Source organism: Mixophyes fleayi, chromosome 4 (assembly GCF_038048845.1).
Source record: "Mixophyes fleayi isolate aMixFle1 chromosome 4, aMixFle1.hap1, whole genome shotgun sequence".
NCBI classification, from domain to species: Eukaryota; Metazoa; Chordata; class Amphibia; order Anura; family Limnodynastidae; genus Mixophyes; species Mixophyes fleayi.
The window spans coordinates 53,930,464-53,945,324 of NC_134405.1; the positions used below are offsets into that span (position 1 = coordinate 53,930,464).

The 14,861-nt window shown below is 40.8% G+C and overlaps 1 protein-coding gene across 2 annotated transcripts in view; it reads right to left on the bottom strand.

The window, feature by feature from the left end:
• Window positions 1-14,861, bottom strand: part of DDHD2 (DDHD domain containing 2) — a 53,080-nt gene that overhangs the window by 10,759 nt on the left and 27,460 nt on the right. For both annotated transcript variants that reach the window (XM_075207027.1, XM_075207028.1), the window contains 7 exons: window positions 11,566-11,636; window positions 10,994-11,116; window positions 10,775-10,870; window positions 7,876-7,992; window positions 6,476-6,631; window positions 6,233-6,335; window positions 5,817-5,981 (listed from right to left, as the gene is read on the bottom strand). In XM_075207027.1, coding sequence (XP_075063128.1) covers window positions 5,817-5,981; window positions 6,233-6,335; window positions 6,476-6,631; window positions 7,876-7,992; window positions 10,775-10,870; window positions 10,994-11,116; window positions 11,566-11,636 — 831 coding nt within the window. The remainder of the gene's footprint in view (window positions 1-5,816; window positions 5,982-6,232; window positions 6,336-6,475; window positions 6,632-7,875; window positions 7,993-10,774; window positions 10,871-10,993; window positions 11,117-11,565; window positions 11,637-14,861) is intronic.

A 14,861-nucleotide genomic window follows, 5' to 3' on the forward strand; every position in this document is an offset into this window, starting at 1 on the left:
AAACTCTTCCAGCAGACAAGATGGCCAAGTCAAAAACTTTAAATCCACCAGGTCCAAGGGTTCAAATTGGGAATGCTGTAAAGCATTTAACACCAAGTTTCAATCCCAAGACGCTACCGGGGGAACATATGGAGGCTTTGCATGAACTACCCCCTGAATGAAAGTTTGAACATCAGGCATCATAGCAAATCTTCTTTGAAAGAAGACCGAAAGAGCCAACACCTGACCCTTAAGTGAACGAAGGAGCAGACCAGCATCCAGCACATCCAGCAGGAACATAAGCAACCTGGACAACCGAAAAGAGGAGGTAAGGTATCCCTTTCTTTCACAGCAAGCAATATATGTCCTCCAGACATAATGATATATTTTAGCTGAATCTAGTTTGTGAGCCTGAAGCATGGTTTGTACCATGCACTCAGACAAACCCTTACCTCGAAGGATCATCAGCAATGCCGTTAAAGCCAGAAGTTTTAAACAGAGATGATAAAATGGTCTTTACAGGACTGGTCGTAGTGGCAGACACCACAACCGAACCCCAACCAAGGAGAGAACGTCGGTACTCCAAGGCCAATCCAGTGCCACCAGAATGACTGGAATGCAATCTCTCTCCTTTCCTTTTTTTTTTAGACCCTCGGGAAGCATGGCCACCGGTGAGAATAGGTAAACTAAGTGGAACTGCCAAGGAACAGACATAGCATCTACTGAAACAGCCAGAGAATCTCTGGCCAGGGAGAACTTTAATGAGACGCTGTCGACGTCTCGTTGACACCACCCGTCTATCAACTGACGAAACACCTCCGGATGCAGAGTCCACCTGCTGAGAAAATCAGCTTCCCAATTTAATACTCCTGAAATGAAAATTGCCATGACCGCCTGAACGCGAGATTCAGCCCACCAAAAGAACCTGTACATCTCTCGCATGGCTAAAGGACACTTTGTGCCACCCTGGTGATTGAGGCATGCCCCTGCGCTGGCATTATCTGACTGTATCTTTATCGCCTTTCCCTGCAGCAAATGTTGCACGCTGATCAGAGTGCAGAACACTGCTTGCAGTTCCAATACACTGATTGGAAGTTTGGATCCTAACAGAGTCCAAAGACACTGAATCCGGGCATGAAGGTAGACGGCACCCCAGTCCAGAAGGCTGGCATCCATTGTAATCAAGGTCCAATCCCAGATGGAGAATGGTCAACCCCTGCAGAGATTGTCTTTCTGCAGTCACCAAAGGAGCGACTGACTGAGGCCCTGGAGCAGTGTGACAAAACAAGTGTGATAACCCTGTAACCATTCTGGTTCTCGTTTCTCACATAATGTGGATTATCGCAAGTACTTTTTATAGCCCTTGCTTTTGTTCCCCAGTTCACCAGACTACTACTGCATTGTCTAATTACATGTGGCTAAGGGGACATTGTAGCTCAGTGTAAATATGTATGTTGTGTATTGTTTATTGAAGATGTGGCAGTGAGTTTGTTATTCATTGTCCTTAAAGTGATGCCAGAAGCGTTATGGGTAAAAATCAGGTGGTGTCCAGGATACAGGTGAGAGGGCTGGAGCTGCATTCATTCTCTCCCCTCCTTCCTCTACAGCAGGGGTAGGCAACCTGCGGCTCTCCAGGTGTTGTGAAACTACAAGTCCCAGCATGCTTTGCCAGTAGATAACCAGCAGATAGATGGCAAGGCATGCTGGGATTTGTAGTTTCACAACACCTGGAGAGCCGCAGGTTGCCTACCCCTGCTCTACAGGAAGCATGGAACAGCTGGGGACCCTGTGACATCACAAAGTAGTGTAAGGGGTTAATTATAGGAAGGGCTCACTGCTACCTTATCCTTGGAAGTAGGGGAAGCCAATTAGTATCAATTGTTCTCCTTAGGACTAGTCCAGATGTTCTGTCTGCATCCCAGCAGGGGGCTTCTGTGGAAGGACAGCTCATCTTCACTGCCCTCTCCAACCCCCTCTAGTCCTGCACTGACCAATGGTTAAGAAGAATAGACCCAGGGGTTTGCCTAAGGAGGGGAAACCCTGTGGAAATTAGACCCGAGACATAAGGAGCCACTCCATGGGGTGTACATTCTGGGATTTCATTCATGAAGAGTGCAAGATCTAGTTTTGAGTTGTTGTTATCTACTAGAGTCTATATATGCAGCTGGGAGAGATCCATGGGCCGTGAAGTCTGGACAGCCAGGTGACTGTCCCTTACCCCACTAGTTTAAAGTGTTACAGATGATGTGGTAAACCTGCCTGGCATTAATTTACTGTGTGTACATAATATTCTAGTGGTGTTTGTATGACAATAAATGTACTGTTGTACTTTTCTAACTGCATTGCCTGAGTGACTTTACGAATAATAGAAGGTACTGGGTAGACTTCCCTGGCATAAGAAGGCACCCGTGGGTGGCCAACCAGCGTGAAGTGGGTAGCATTGGGCCAGAAAACCCGATATATTCACAAGCAGAAACACAGAGTACCTGACCAGACAGATTCAGGTGGGATCTGTTCCACTTCGAAAGGGGTTCCAGCTGGAACTTCCATGCGTGAAACAAAGTTAACTGGACCTCCTCAAAAGTTGATACCATCTTGCCCAGAACCCTCATGCAAAAGTGTACATAGGTCTGTTTGACAGTTAACAGAGAACTTACCATCGTCTGTAAAGCCTGAATTTTGTACGGTGGCAAGAACACCTGCTGTTGTTGGTTGTCGAACAGAAGTCCCAAAAAGATCCTCCGATGAGTTGGAGTCAACTTGGACTTCTTGAAGGATCCAACCAAGAGACAGGAGAACCGCGGGGGACTCTGCTTTTAGAAGATGATCATTCTGGTAAGGGATGATCGTAATCCCCTTGGACAGCAACAGCGCAGCCATGACCTTTGCGAAGACCAGTGGAGCCATGGTCAGACAAAAGGAAGTGCATGGAATTGGTAGTGATCCAACTGAACCGCAAACCTAAGGAGGGACATATTACCCTCCCAGATGGGCATCCTTAATGTCTAGAGCTACCAAGAACTCTCCTTGTTTCAGACTGTGAATCATAAAAGGAAGCAGTCTCCGGGCCAACAAACCCTCAGACAGCTATACTGATCAGCATTCTACAGCTTTGTTAACCCATATCAATACAAAAGCGGCCCACAGGGAAGCACTAGCTGCCGCAAAAATGGACTTAAGGACGCCTTGCAAGTGGAGCCTCGCCAGCAGTGAAGGCACTCTACAGCACCTCCGGTCCCGCTCCAAACAGCACAGCTGTCCATGCTGTGCACTGCTAATCAGCTTCTCTGACCTCTATACTCCAAGCTACATGAAGGAAATGTATATAAATCAACTGTTGTGTGTGCAGTCTCTTACTGTTCTGAGAGATGAGAGATGCCTTGCACTGTCCCACTCTGCCGTCACCATTGATTTAAACGGTGATGCCATGATTGTGTTGATACAGCCATTCTAATTAGCAGTGTTTTTACGGTTACTGTTTTTGTTTTATAAGGCCTGAATAAACCTGCAGGATTGCCTTCATAACCCAGTGGCAGATGACCTGAGAGAAGAACTCACCTCCCTTCAAGTGTCCATCAAAAAGAATGAACCTGTAGAGGTAAATCTGCAGATAGCGCTCTACATCCAGAGGGTGAAGTGCCAGTTTATTTGAGATTCCTCTCTCTGAAGCTGCATAATACCCAGTGGTAAAAGAGAGGACTTCAAAAGGCGACCATGTAAATGGCATTACCTAGAAGCCCATTGTCCTAAATTTGAGTGGTTTAGTTGCATATTGTCCCTATAGAGAGTAGCTTAAATATGAACCGCCTTGTTCTAATTGTTCCAGCAAGGCTACTAGTTACATTGATGTCTTTGAGAAACTCGTCAGCCTGGGCTGAATTTGATCTTATTACTGATTTTGATATTACCCCTCTGGAATATAGAGTGTGGATATACAGCAAAGTTTTTCTGCTTGCGGCCAATCTGACTACACATTGTGACCTCTATCTACATGAACTTAGTGCACAAGAGGACCTAAGGAACCTAGGAACTAAATATTTTGGTATCTATACCCGTGGGCATCTCAATCACTGCCATACTATCAACATCTACAGAGGTGGAAAGTACAGCTATACCACTCCCTGCCGAAAGTTCCGATTTGACTGCTCCACACTGTCTGGTAAGATACCAGTGAACTTTTATTTTATAGCAAAGAAAAAAAAAAAAAAAGAGGTCCTTTAGCCAAAGTGACATTTCATATACTTGAGGACCGCACTGAAGACAACTAATTAAGTTGGCTTAGTGGCTAATTACTTGTCCACCTAGCACACAAAGTGTGTTTTGTTAATATTGCTTTATAATTGGTTAACTTTCTGATAAAGTCATTCAGGTCACACCAGGACTCATTGTCTGGTCATTAAAATCTATTATTAAATAGTCAGATATATCTGGACATTAACTAAGTCTGCATTTCTATCTCTCTTGAGAGTGGGATCAAACTTCTCAGATATAGTATGTATTTTTAAGTGCATCTTTAAAAGGTTTTTTTTAAGATTATTTTCTATGAGATACATGATTTTACTGATGTTGTTTTTAATATGATGTTTTGATTCCAAATTAAATGGTTTAAATTATCCACAGTTCACACTTCTTTTTTAGCTATACAATGTCACTAATAAAATATGGGATTTTTATACTTAGGTTAAATCCTTTTCTTGAATTCCATTCGGGGACACCACAACCATAGGATATAGAGGTTCAGACCAGGAGCTTGGCACTTTAAAAAGTTTAGTGCAAAGAAAATTCCTATTCTCATGAGAAAAAGAGCTATGGTGTTCTACAAGACAGAATCCCCATGCTCTTCGCGCTATGGAGATAGCCAGCGAGGACAAAAATGTTCCCATAAAAAAAATCATCGCCACCAGATACAACCGTTCGAAAGGATGTTAAAAAACAGGATTCAAATCCCAAGGTACAATAAGAGCATTATATGGAGAATGCCCCACATATCTCCCTGCCAAAAGACCTGCACATCCTTCGAAAGTGCCATCTTCCTCTTAAAGAAGACCATTCTTAAATGACTAGGACTCAACTCATCCATTGTCTAATTCCTTCTGCAAATTACAGAAGTGGCTAGCAACTTCATTCTTTGTACCAGGAACATATAAATGAAGAAAAAAGGATGCCAGTGAAAATGCCTGCTGCATGGAGGCACTTTACAAAAAGGCATCATTTATGATGATGATGATGATGATGATGGCTTGGAATTACAGTTCCCGCTGGACTGTATGGAAGAAGAGATCACAATCTAAAGAAGTTACTAAACCTAATCCAAAATCCATTAGTCTCAATCCAATGTGTGCCCATTCAAAGCAGGGTGACATTCGAACGGAATAGCAGAGCAGAATCTGGGAACGGACTACTGAAGCTCTCACATGGTAGGCTGAGTACTGGGCATTGGGGTAGGTATTCCCCTGTGTGTCAGCCTGTGGAGTACAGGTCAAATTATATATATGGTAGTGTAGTTTGTACCCAAGCGATACCAGGTAAAGAGAAAATATTACAGAAAAACTTGGTGGTGTTTGGTGCACTACAAACAGGTTGGCACGCATACAAGACCCAGTATTCTGACAACATACATAAAGATATAATCTGTGTCTGTGTGTGCTAGGGAATTTAGACTGAGCTCCAATGGGGCAGGGACTGATGTGAGTGAGTTCTTTATACATCGCTGCAGAATTAGTGGTGCTATATAAATAGCTGATGATGATAATATACACGAAGACTAGAACAATTGTCATTTTATCAGTTAAACAGTGTATGATTTATTTTGTGTCACAAAAGTATGTGCAAATTACCAGAATTGGCTTCTGTTGCAAGTGAAAGGTTAGACACGGACAATGGTGCAGCTTCAGCTGTAGAAGGTGGTAAGGAAGGCATAGGGGGTCGGGTAAATGTTTGCCAGGCGACCCGCAGGGAGCCCAAGATGTCTGTGCCCATGCGTGTTAGCCCTTCCTTCAATTCTGTGAGGAAATGAGAATGAAGTCAGTGACATTTCAAACATAAACTTGGTGTCAGATATAAGAGAATAAAACACAATTGTGTGACCATTTATTCAATGACATCAATTAAAACTTAGTCAATGGAATTTGATTCCACAGATATGAAAAAATACATCAATATACTTTGGTATAATGAGGGAGAGAGCCTAAATAATGTAAATTAAGGCATTGCAGAAAAAGCAAAGTGATGGTACAAAGTGGAATTGAGTTACCTAAGTGCATTCTCTTCCTGCCCTTATGGTGAGGTATCAGCATTGGCTCAAACTCCTCTTCCCTGAGTACCATGGGCTCAATCCTGTAAGCGACTGGGTCAAACTACAAATATAAGTAGTCAAAAAATAATTAGAACACAAACTAATCTACTTATGAATTTCTGCCTCTAGCATTGTCATTCATATGAAAAAAAAAACCTGAAAAAAGGTAATCAGTATATAGGAAAACCTTTCTATACCTACTGGATGATAGATATTAAAGAAACGTTTGCATGTGGGGAACTGGTAGTTGGGGTCAATCCTCTTCAAACCTCGTACAGTCAGGAACATTCCAATGGGGGAACCCCAGGCAAAGAAAATTTGTGGATGGAAGCTGAGTTGGGGGTAATCGATTCTAACCTGAAAACAAATTAAAAGTTAAGTATGCCTCATTTGTAAAGAACGTCACTGGGCCAGGAACAGCTTGTATAACTGGGATCACAAATTCAGACTAGACACACGATAGATGAACTTCTAGTTTATAGGTTACTAGCAAGTGCAATCTCTGTGATTTATCAGGGGGGTACAGCAGCTCACTGTTAACCCTTCTGAAGAAGCCAGCAAAATGTCATCTATATTGATAGTATGCAAGGAAGGGAGAGACAGGGGAGACTGCATTGGCTGAGATTACAAGGGACCACTAAAAGGACAGTGGCACACTGGCATCCTGTGTGCCTCTGTACCTTTAGCCATAAGAGAGCAGCAGTATATGCTCTATTTCCCAGATGTCAGAAAGTGCAAGCTCTGAGTTCCGGTCACATAAGCACATGCTTTATGAACACTGCCTGCAACATTCATTGACCAAAACAAAGATATGTGCCAGGAACTCAGGAGCATACACGTCCCAGTACGAGCAGGGAAATATAGATTAAAAAAATAACAGTTGATAGGACTCAAATATGAATGAGTCCAAAGCATCTGTGTGCCTCTACGGAAAAGGGTATGCCACATATCTACAGCGTGAGCACAACTGTAGCATCTCCCTTTCAGTACAATGTGCAAAAGACACACTTTTATGTGCTACATTCCATTGCTTTGGTGGGCAGCACAATGCGCTTCAGCATGGTGCACCCCTCTGACCTTCAAAGGGGCCTCACATACCCACACATATCACAGTAAAGAGTTAAAACAATATATTTAACCAAATAAAGAAACATCTATAATAACATATAAGCAGGCATTTGAAACAAGTGTTAGAAGCTATAAAAAAAAATCTGACAATAAAGCAGGAAGAAGCCAGAGGCCACAGATGAAGTCTCAGGGGGCCGAATGAGGCCCTTGGGCCGCCTATTGCCCATGGCTGTTCTAATGGCTGCAAAACCTCCTTATCTGGCACCAGCATAGGGATTACACAAAACATAAAAATCATGGGCTTGAAATTAGGAATTTTGTCTGTAAAGTATAATATCTCTTTAAAAATGAAAGCATATCAACAACAAAAGAGCATGCAATACTATAGATCCCGTTAACTATGTAATACCCTTTAGACGCCCTCAATGTTACAAATTGCAGGATATTTTTTAGAAGGTCCTAACACGATCCCTTTTATAAATAAAGCTCCCATTTGTTAAAACAACGACAGAGCACATTTGTTTGGGTCTCACCTGTCCAATTCCGACATCAAAGTATTCATAATTCACCACATTCAAAGTGCTTCCAGAGGAAAGCGGAGGTTGCGTTAGGTCACCCACAAGAGAAGTTTCCGTTGTGAAATTAGATTCCTATGAATATGGACTAGAGATTAATACCATTAAGTATTATTTTTTTAATTAGTACATCCCATTGTATAAATATAATTTAGAACAAACTGGATGGCAATCAGGAGATAATCTGTTGGGTGCATATCATACAGGAAGTAGTAAACAGGATAAAAACAGCATGAAAGCACTCACAGGATTTTAATAAATTAAATAAGAATGACCATTCAATATGTAGAGGAACAATGTTAAAAGCAATACAGGATTAGTTGGCAAAACACTTCATAAACAGTGTAAATGACATGGAAATATAAAAGTAAAAAAAAAAAATATATATCTTTAAAAAGGTGGAATGATCAGGCCTCTAAACAAAACAAGGCACCCTTAGAAGATGGATAACAATAGACCAGTCATGGCAGTATGCAGTTACTGAATGCTGCCTGGATGGGAGAGAGAGTAAGGAAGAAGTATGGTGAAGCTGTGCACAAGCAAATGGGCAACAAATTGGTTGTCAGGGTCCTGGATAACAGGCTGGCGGGAGACTATAATGGTCAGTGAGCAGTACAAATATATTTAAGTAATTAACCACTCAGTGGGAAACTGTTATAGGTACAAAACAATCATCCACATGGTAAGGGGCAGATACAAGGAGGCCAGACCAAGGGACCATTAAGCAGATGTACCAAATTCCAGCCAAAATCTACTGTAGCAGGGGTAAAAGACTGCCAAAAACATAGCCATTGGAATGATCAGGGTATGAAGGGCATAAGAAACTCCAAATCGCTATTGTGGGCTTCAATACTCTTGATTGTCTGAAACGGAGCCACATAACATTCTTCTCAGATATTAACTTTCTTGACTAACAACTACAAGAACCCTGATGGTATGTCCTTGGCCTCCTGACTTTTCAGTCAAGAAAATGACCGAAACACACTGATTTATGCCGACAGCTTTCACCATGCAGCCCTGCTTCAGGTATCCACCTCACCCATTTATTAAGGGTGCATATGTATAATTATGTTCTGCTTAGAGTCGAAGTCCAACTCAGAGGTTGTTCTAACCCATTTCCTGATATCCCTGTTTGTTTCCAGATTTCATGGTATTTCCACCTGGTTTACCTGTTCCCTCCTGTAGTAAAGTTTTGCACAATCTGGCAAAACACCTCAGAATGTAGAGATCTATCGCTGTGATGAAGAGTCTGCCTCCCAATTCTCAATCCCTGGAATAAAAAGACTGTCATGATGGCCTGAACTTTTGGCCCACTGAAAGATCATGCAAGTCTCCCGCATGGCCAGAGTCCTAGTGCCGTCCTGGGGATTTAGGTATGTCACAGTCATAGTATTGTTTGACTGTACCTTCACTGCTCTACACGCAGCAGATTGTCCACGCTGACCAGAGTATGGGACACTGCATGTAGTTCCAACAAACTGATTGAAAGCTTGGATTCCTAAAAGGTCCAAAGACCAAGATTTAGTCCATCTTCACCAAAGTCCAATCTCAGATCGAGAATGGAAAACCTCTGCAGAAATTCTCCCTCTGTAGTCACCAAAGGAGCAAATGACGCACCTATGGGGAAGAGACGTATCACCTGACTGGAAATATATATGTCAGATCTGTTTCACCTCAATACGAGTTCCAACTGAAACTCCCCCGCATAAACTGAGCAACAGAACCTTCATGTTGAAGTGTACTAAAGTCTCTTTGGCACGAACGGAGACCTTTCCATTTTCTCTAAAGTCTGAATCTTGACATAAACACCCTCTGCCTCTGGGCGTAGAAAAAAAAAAAAAAACGCAAAAATAGCATCCGTGACAGAAAATCTGGATTTCAGAATCCAGCCATAGGATTCCAGTGTCTGTGCACTCACCTGTACATGGGACAGAAGCACTGATTGTGGCTTTGCCTTGATGAGAAGATTGTCCAAGTAAGGAATGATCATCACTCCCTTGGACAGCTAAATAGATGTACATAGCCTTGATGAAAACCCTCGAGGCCGCGGGGAGCCCAACAGCCAAGAGTCAGAAACTGGTGATGATCGGCCTGAATAGCAAACCTGAGAATAAACCGATGATCTTCCCAGATCTAAAAGTGTAAATATATGTCCTTGATGTCCAAACAACCAAAAACTTGTCAAGTTCTATGCTGTTTACTACTGATTTCAAGGACTCATCTTGAGTCTGGGCACCAGAAGCTGGGCGTTTAAGGATTTAAGGAGAAATTTACTTATGTGAACAGACCACTGGTATATTCATCTAATTTGCTTAATAACTTGCCTCGTATTAGACAATTTTATCATAATATTAACTTAATCAGAATGGTCATTTACCTGCATCTCACACATTGGTTACATCAAGGACTATAAGCTCTAAATTGGTTGATACAAATGAGAAAACTTAACAAAAATATATAAGTAGATATGTAAAAGATTAAGGAACTTATGAGGGTTAATGCTATTTATGATAAGGCTTAATTGTCATGGAAGTATTTTTTCCAAAGAACATCAGTTTAAGAGTGTGCTGGAAGAATTATTGGTAACAAAAAATGATTGTATACATTTAGCATAAAAAGTCATCAAAATTGTGACATATATTGTAATCATTTGTGAATGCTTCAATATGCAGTTTCACTCTCTGTTAACTCATATTTTGAGGTTTAAATAGAAGCAAAAGGATTGTAAGACACATATTACCATCACAACCTCTTATTCTACCATGTCAAGCCATCACTGATTACTTGTCATTCTGCCTATGGACGGATAGTGCAACAATACATTCTACCACCAATATAGAAAATTGGATATAGTTACCTTTAGGTGCCCTCTGCGTTTTACATATTGGAGGATTTTCTTCCTTGGTCCCAAAGGGATTCCTAAACCCTTCAACTCTTGATCTGTGCACATAGCCTGTAGCCAAACACAACCATCCAGCACTGAATATGAGTAAAAATTAAATGTACACAAAACCAGTCTTTCAACACAAACAGAATGCAGCACAACATTATGTGCTATACATGATGTCAGGATTACCAGAGTTTCTATGTCGATCATTTCTTTCTCAAACACACTGAGAAACTCGGGCAGTTCCAACGCTTCTAGGACATCTTTCAGTGTTTGTTTGGGTGTCTGAGGTTCTGCATTGTACTCTGAAGCCTGCAATAAAGAGTTGAATTCAAAATAACATTTTGGGATGTTAGAACATACAGCTTATCACCATTAAATGTAATCTTTTCCCCCCATTAACAAGCGGATTAGTGAGTTGCTTCTGTAATTATTTCTCATCAGGTTCCCTTGTTGCAAACTTCTAAATCTTAAATTCTCCAAGGCTCAGTGCCTGGTGTGTTTTGAAGCAGATATAAGCTGCCCAGTTTCACAGTTTTACCCACCATTCACCCAATAGTAAGATGTGCGTAGGTAATCTAGCTAGTCTGCTTGTAGACTGAAGCCTAGTGTGTACTTTACAATCCAGATGCAGCATCATAAACATGTATTATGGTACAAGTTGGTGTTAGGCACAATTTTTTTAAAAAAATAATAAAAACTAGTGAAAATAGAATTTAAAATAATAAAATAAATAAATAAAACAAAGCATTAGAATTTACCTTTGCTCTGAGGCGACTACTTAGCGTGGGATCGACCTGGTTAGTGAGTAGATCGAACAGAATGAGAGATCCTATAGAATAGACACAGTGGTACATTGTTGAGACGTGTATGTTTTGCAATGTGCATAAGACCACATTTTTCTTAGTAAAACTATTGTGAGATTGATAGCATTTGACTCTACAAAGCAAAAGACGACAATTTGGGAAATGCCCCACAGTAGCATCTTACAAAGCATATTAACAAGTCCATTTGCTTAAGGAGGCTTGCCAACAAACAACAAGATCTTTTAAGACTACCCCCGCTTTACCACACTGTCCTTTACCGGGTGTGCCTACCCAGCTCCCAGCTCATTTTCTAAATCAGCAGGTCCCAATATTAACAATTAGTGGGGATCTTTACTGATCAATCTCCATAATAGTTTCTAAAAGCCTATGAATCCAATGCACGACTAGAGAAGACAGCAGCCTCTCGAGACAAAGTTCATTATGAAAGCTGGCCGACAGAAAGAAAGAGCACACTAGAAAGAATCAATCTGGCCATTTAAAAATTATTTTGTTTCATCCCAAAAAAAAAAAGAACATAATCAAGTCCAAAGTCCCTTTGGCAAGCCACAAACAAGAATGCCACTAGTGAAATTAATTTCATTATACCCTAACAAGGGGGTATACATGTTCAATAACATATACAGATATAAGTTACTTTGCATAAAGAGTGTATACTAAAATAAAATAAGCGGAGTTCATCATTGATCATGTTTTTTGCTCAGCAGATCAGTATAATGTGTGGAGGACACCTCATCACCAATGACAGGAGAACCCTCTGCTATTTATTTGCAAAATCCAGTCTAATAATGTGAAACAAATTATGTTGACCTGTTCCTTTTCTTTCATCGAAGGACTCCATGGCAGCCTTGAGCAATGGGTTAACTTTCTATTCAACCGAGCAGGAAAACACCTGAGGGTAAATAATGCGACTCCTCCTCTTCCTCAGTGTATACAAGTAATTTCTAAAACTACTTCTGAAAAAATATAAAACACAACAATGGTGGGAATATTAGGGCTGCCATGGAGCCCCTAGAGGAAAGAAAATTAACAGGTAAATCTTATTTATTTCCTCTTTGGAGTCTCTGGTAGCCCTGACCAATTGGCTGCACCCAAGCAGTAATAAGGGGGTCAATTAGCAACACCATTTTAAATGCACAAATTAAATATTTAATGATCTCAAGTCAGAAGGATTATCCTTCCAAATTGAGCTTGTTACTGGTTTCACGAACATGTAATGTTTTGTAAAGGTGTGGACTGTAGACCATCTTGGAGATTTACCAAATTTCACTTGTCGATACTGGAGCTCTTTGCCACTGCTCTTGTTGAATGTGCCTTTATAATGCTGGACACCTCAAGACCTTTCCCCCTATATATGTGTATGATGACCCCCCACAAATACATCTAATTAAAGGTATTTTTTGATGGGGCATGCCCCTGTCATATTCCAGAAGGTAAGACAATGAGATGATCAGTCTTCGTTTCTTTGTTCTGTGCACATATATGGAAATTACTCTCACCACACCTAGTGTATGTAGAAGATTTCTCTTCTTTCTCTGCTTGTGAAAAAAAATGCTGGTTTATATGAAAATCAGACCTAGCTTTAAGCATAAACCTTGGATTTGTCCTAAATACCACTATATGATATTAGGAATAATACTTAAAGAGTAAGCCACTTGAGAAAAGTTGTTTGTACTTGGACTTGCTACTAGTGAGTCCAGTATGAGATTATGATCCCATGGTGTTTCAAATGGTTTAATGTATGGACAAATTATTTTAACTGCTTGGAAGCAACATATTAGTAAGTTGTCCAATGCTAATCTAGCATGCAAAAGGATACTTAATGCGGAGACCTGAACTTTCAGAGTCTTGTCAGCCAAACTCTTGTTAGAAAATCCAATAATTTTGGAATATTTGGTGTCAATTGACTAATTGAGTATTGTTTGCACCAGCAGATAAACTTTCTCCAAATTTTACAATAAATGATTGAAGAATTTGTCTCCTAGCTTGTTACAAGACTTCAATTACTTGACTAGAGCCTCCTTTTGCTCCTGAGCAATGTCCACTCAATTTCCATCAAGCAAAGTGTACTTTCCCAGACTATGGAAAACCATGGTCGCTGACGCCAGGAGGGGAGAATTTATGTAATTGCTACGTCTTCATTTTTAATCTTTATCTTTCTCAGAATTCTTAGGATGCAAAGAAATGGAGGAGAATATGTATCCTAGAAGAAATTTGGGGATCACTGTGGCAGGCAAAAACAAAAAAAAAGATTCAGCTTGATATTTTGACCTGTTACAATTAAATTTATTTGTGGTAGGCCAAACCTTTCTATCTGTATCCGAAACACCTCTTCATTCAAAAAACCATTCTCCTTGGTGATACTGACAATGGTTGACATCATCTCGCACTAGAGAACCTATGTTGCTTACTGCCCAAACTGTGACCGATGATGCTACTACTGTCTGGTTGTCAGAGAGTACCTTGAGATGTGTATGGTGTAAGACAAGCTGAAAATATGTAATTGCTTTCCAAACAGCTTGCATTTCAAGGATATTTATGTAGCTGCCCTTCGTATTGACGCTAGGAATCCTGTACCATGTGAGCTTAAATGTCCCCCACACCCCTTGACACTGGAATCAGTCAGAATAAGTCACTCTGGTTCTGAGATGGATTTTCCTTTACGGATTCCTTCCACCAATTGAGAGCCTCTCTGGTTGCCTCTGTTATCTTGATTTCTTGATCCAGGAACTCTTGTCTATGAATCCATAGTTTAAGTAATTCTAGTTGCAGGGTTCTCATCTGCCACCTTGCCCATGGTATAACTCCTACTGTGGATGTAAACATACCTAGAAGACTGAAACAATCTCTTATTGAAGGATTTTGTTGATCTAGAACGTAAAAAAAAATCAACCACTCTATTTTGTCCATTCTTTCCTTTGAAATGGTCACTCTGTTCTCTGCTGTGTTTATATATACACCTAGGAACTGTTATGGCATCAATTGACTTGTTTCTGTTGATGATGCATCCATGACTGTAGGAAACTGATCACTCTGTCAATTCTTCTGTGAGATGCGTCTTGTGAGCCTCCTTACACCAAAATATTGTCCATGTATGGCCAGAACATGATCCCTTGCTTTCTTAGTACTGTCATTAATACCACCAACACCTTGGTTAATGTTCTTGACGATGTTGAAGCTGGAACGGTAGGCACATCAATTAACAGTGGAGACGGAGAACATAAAATCTGAGA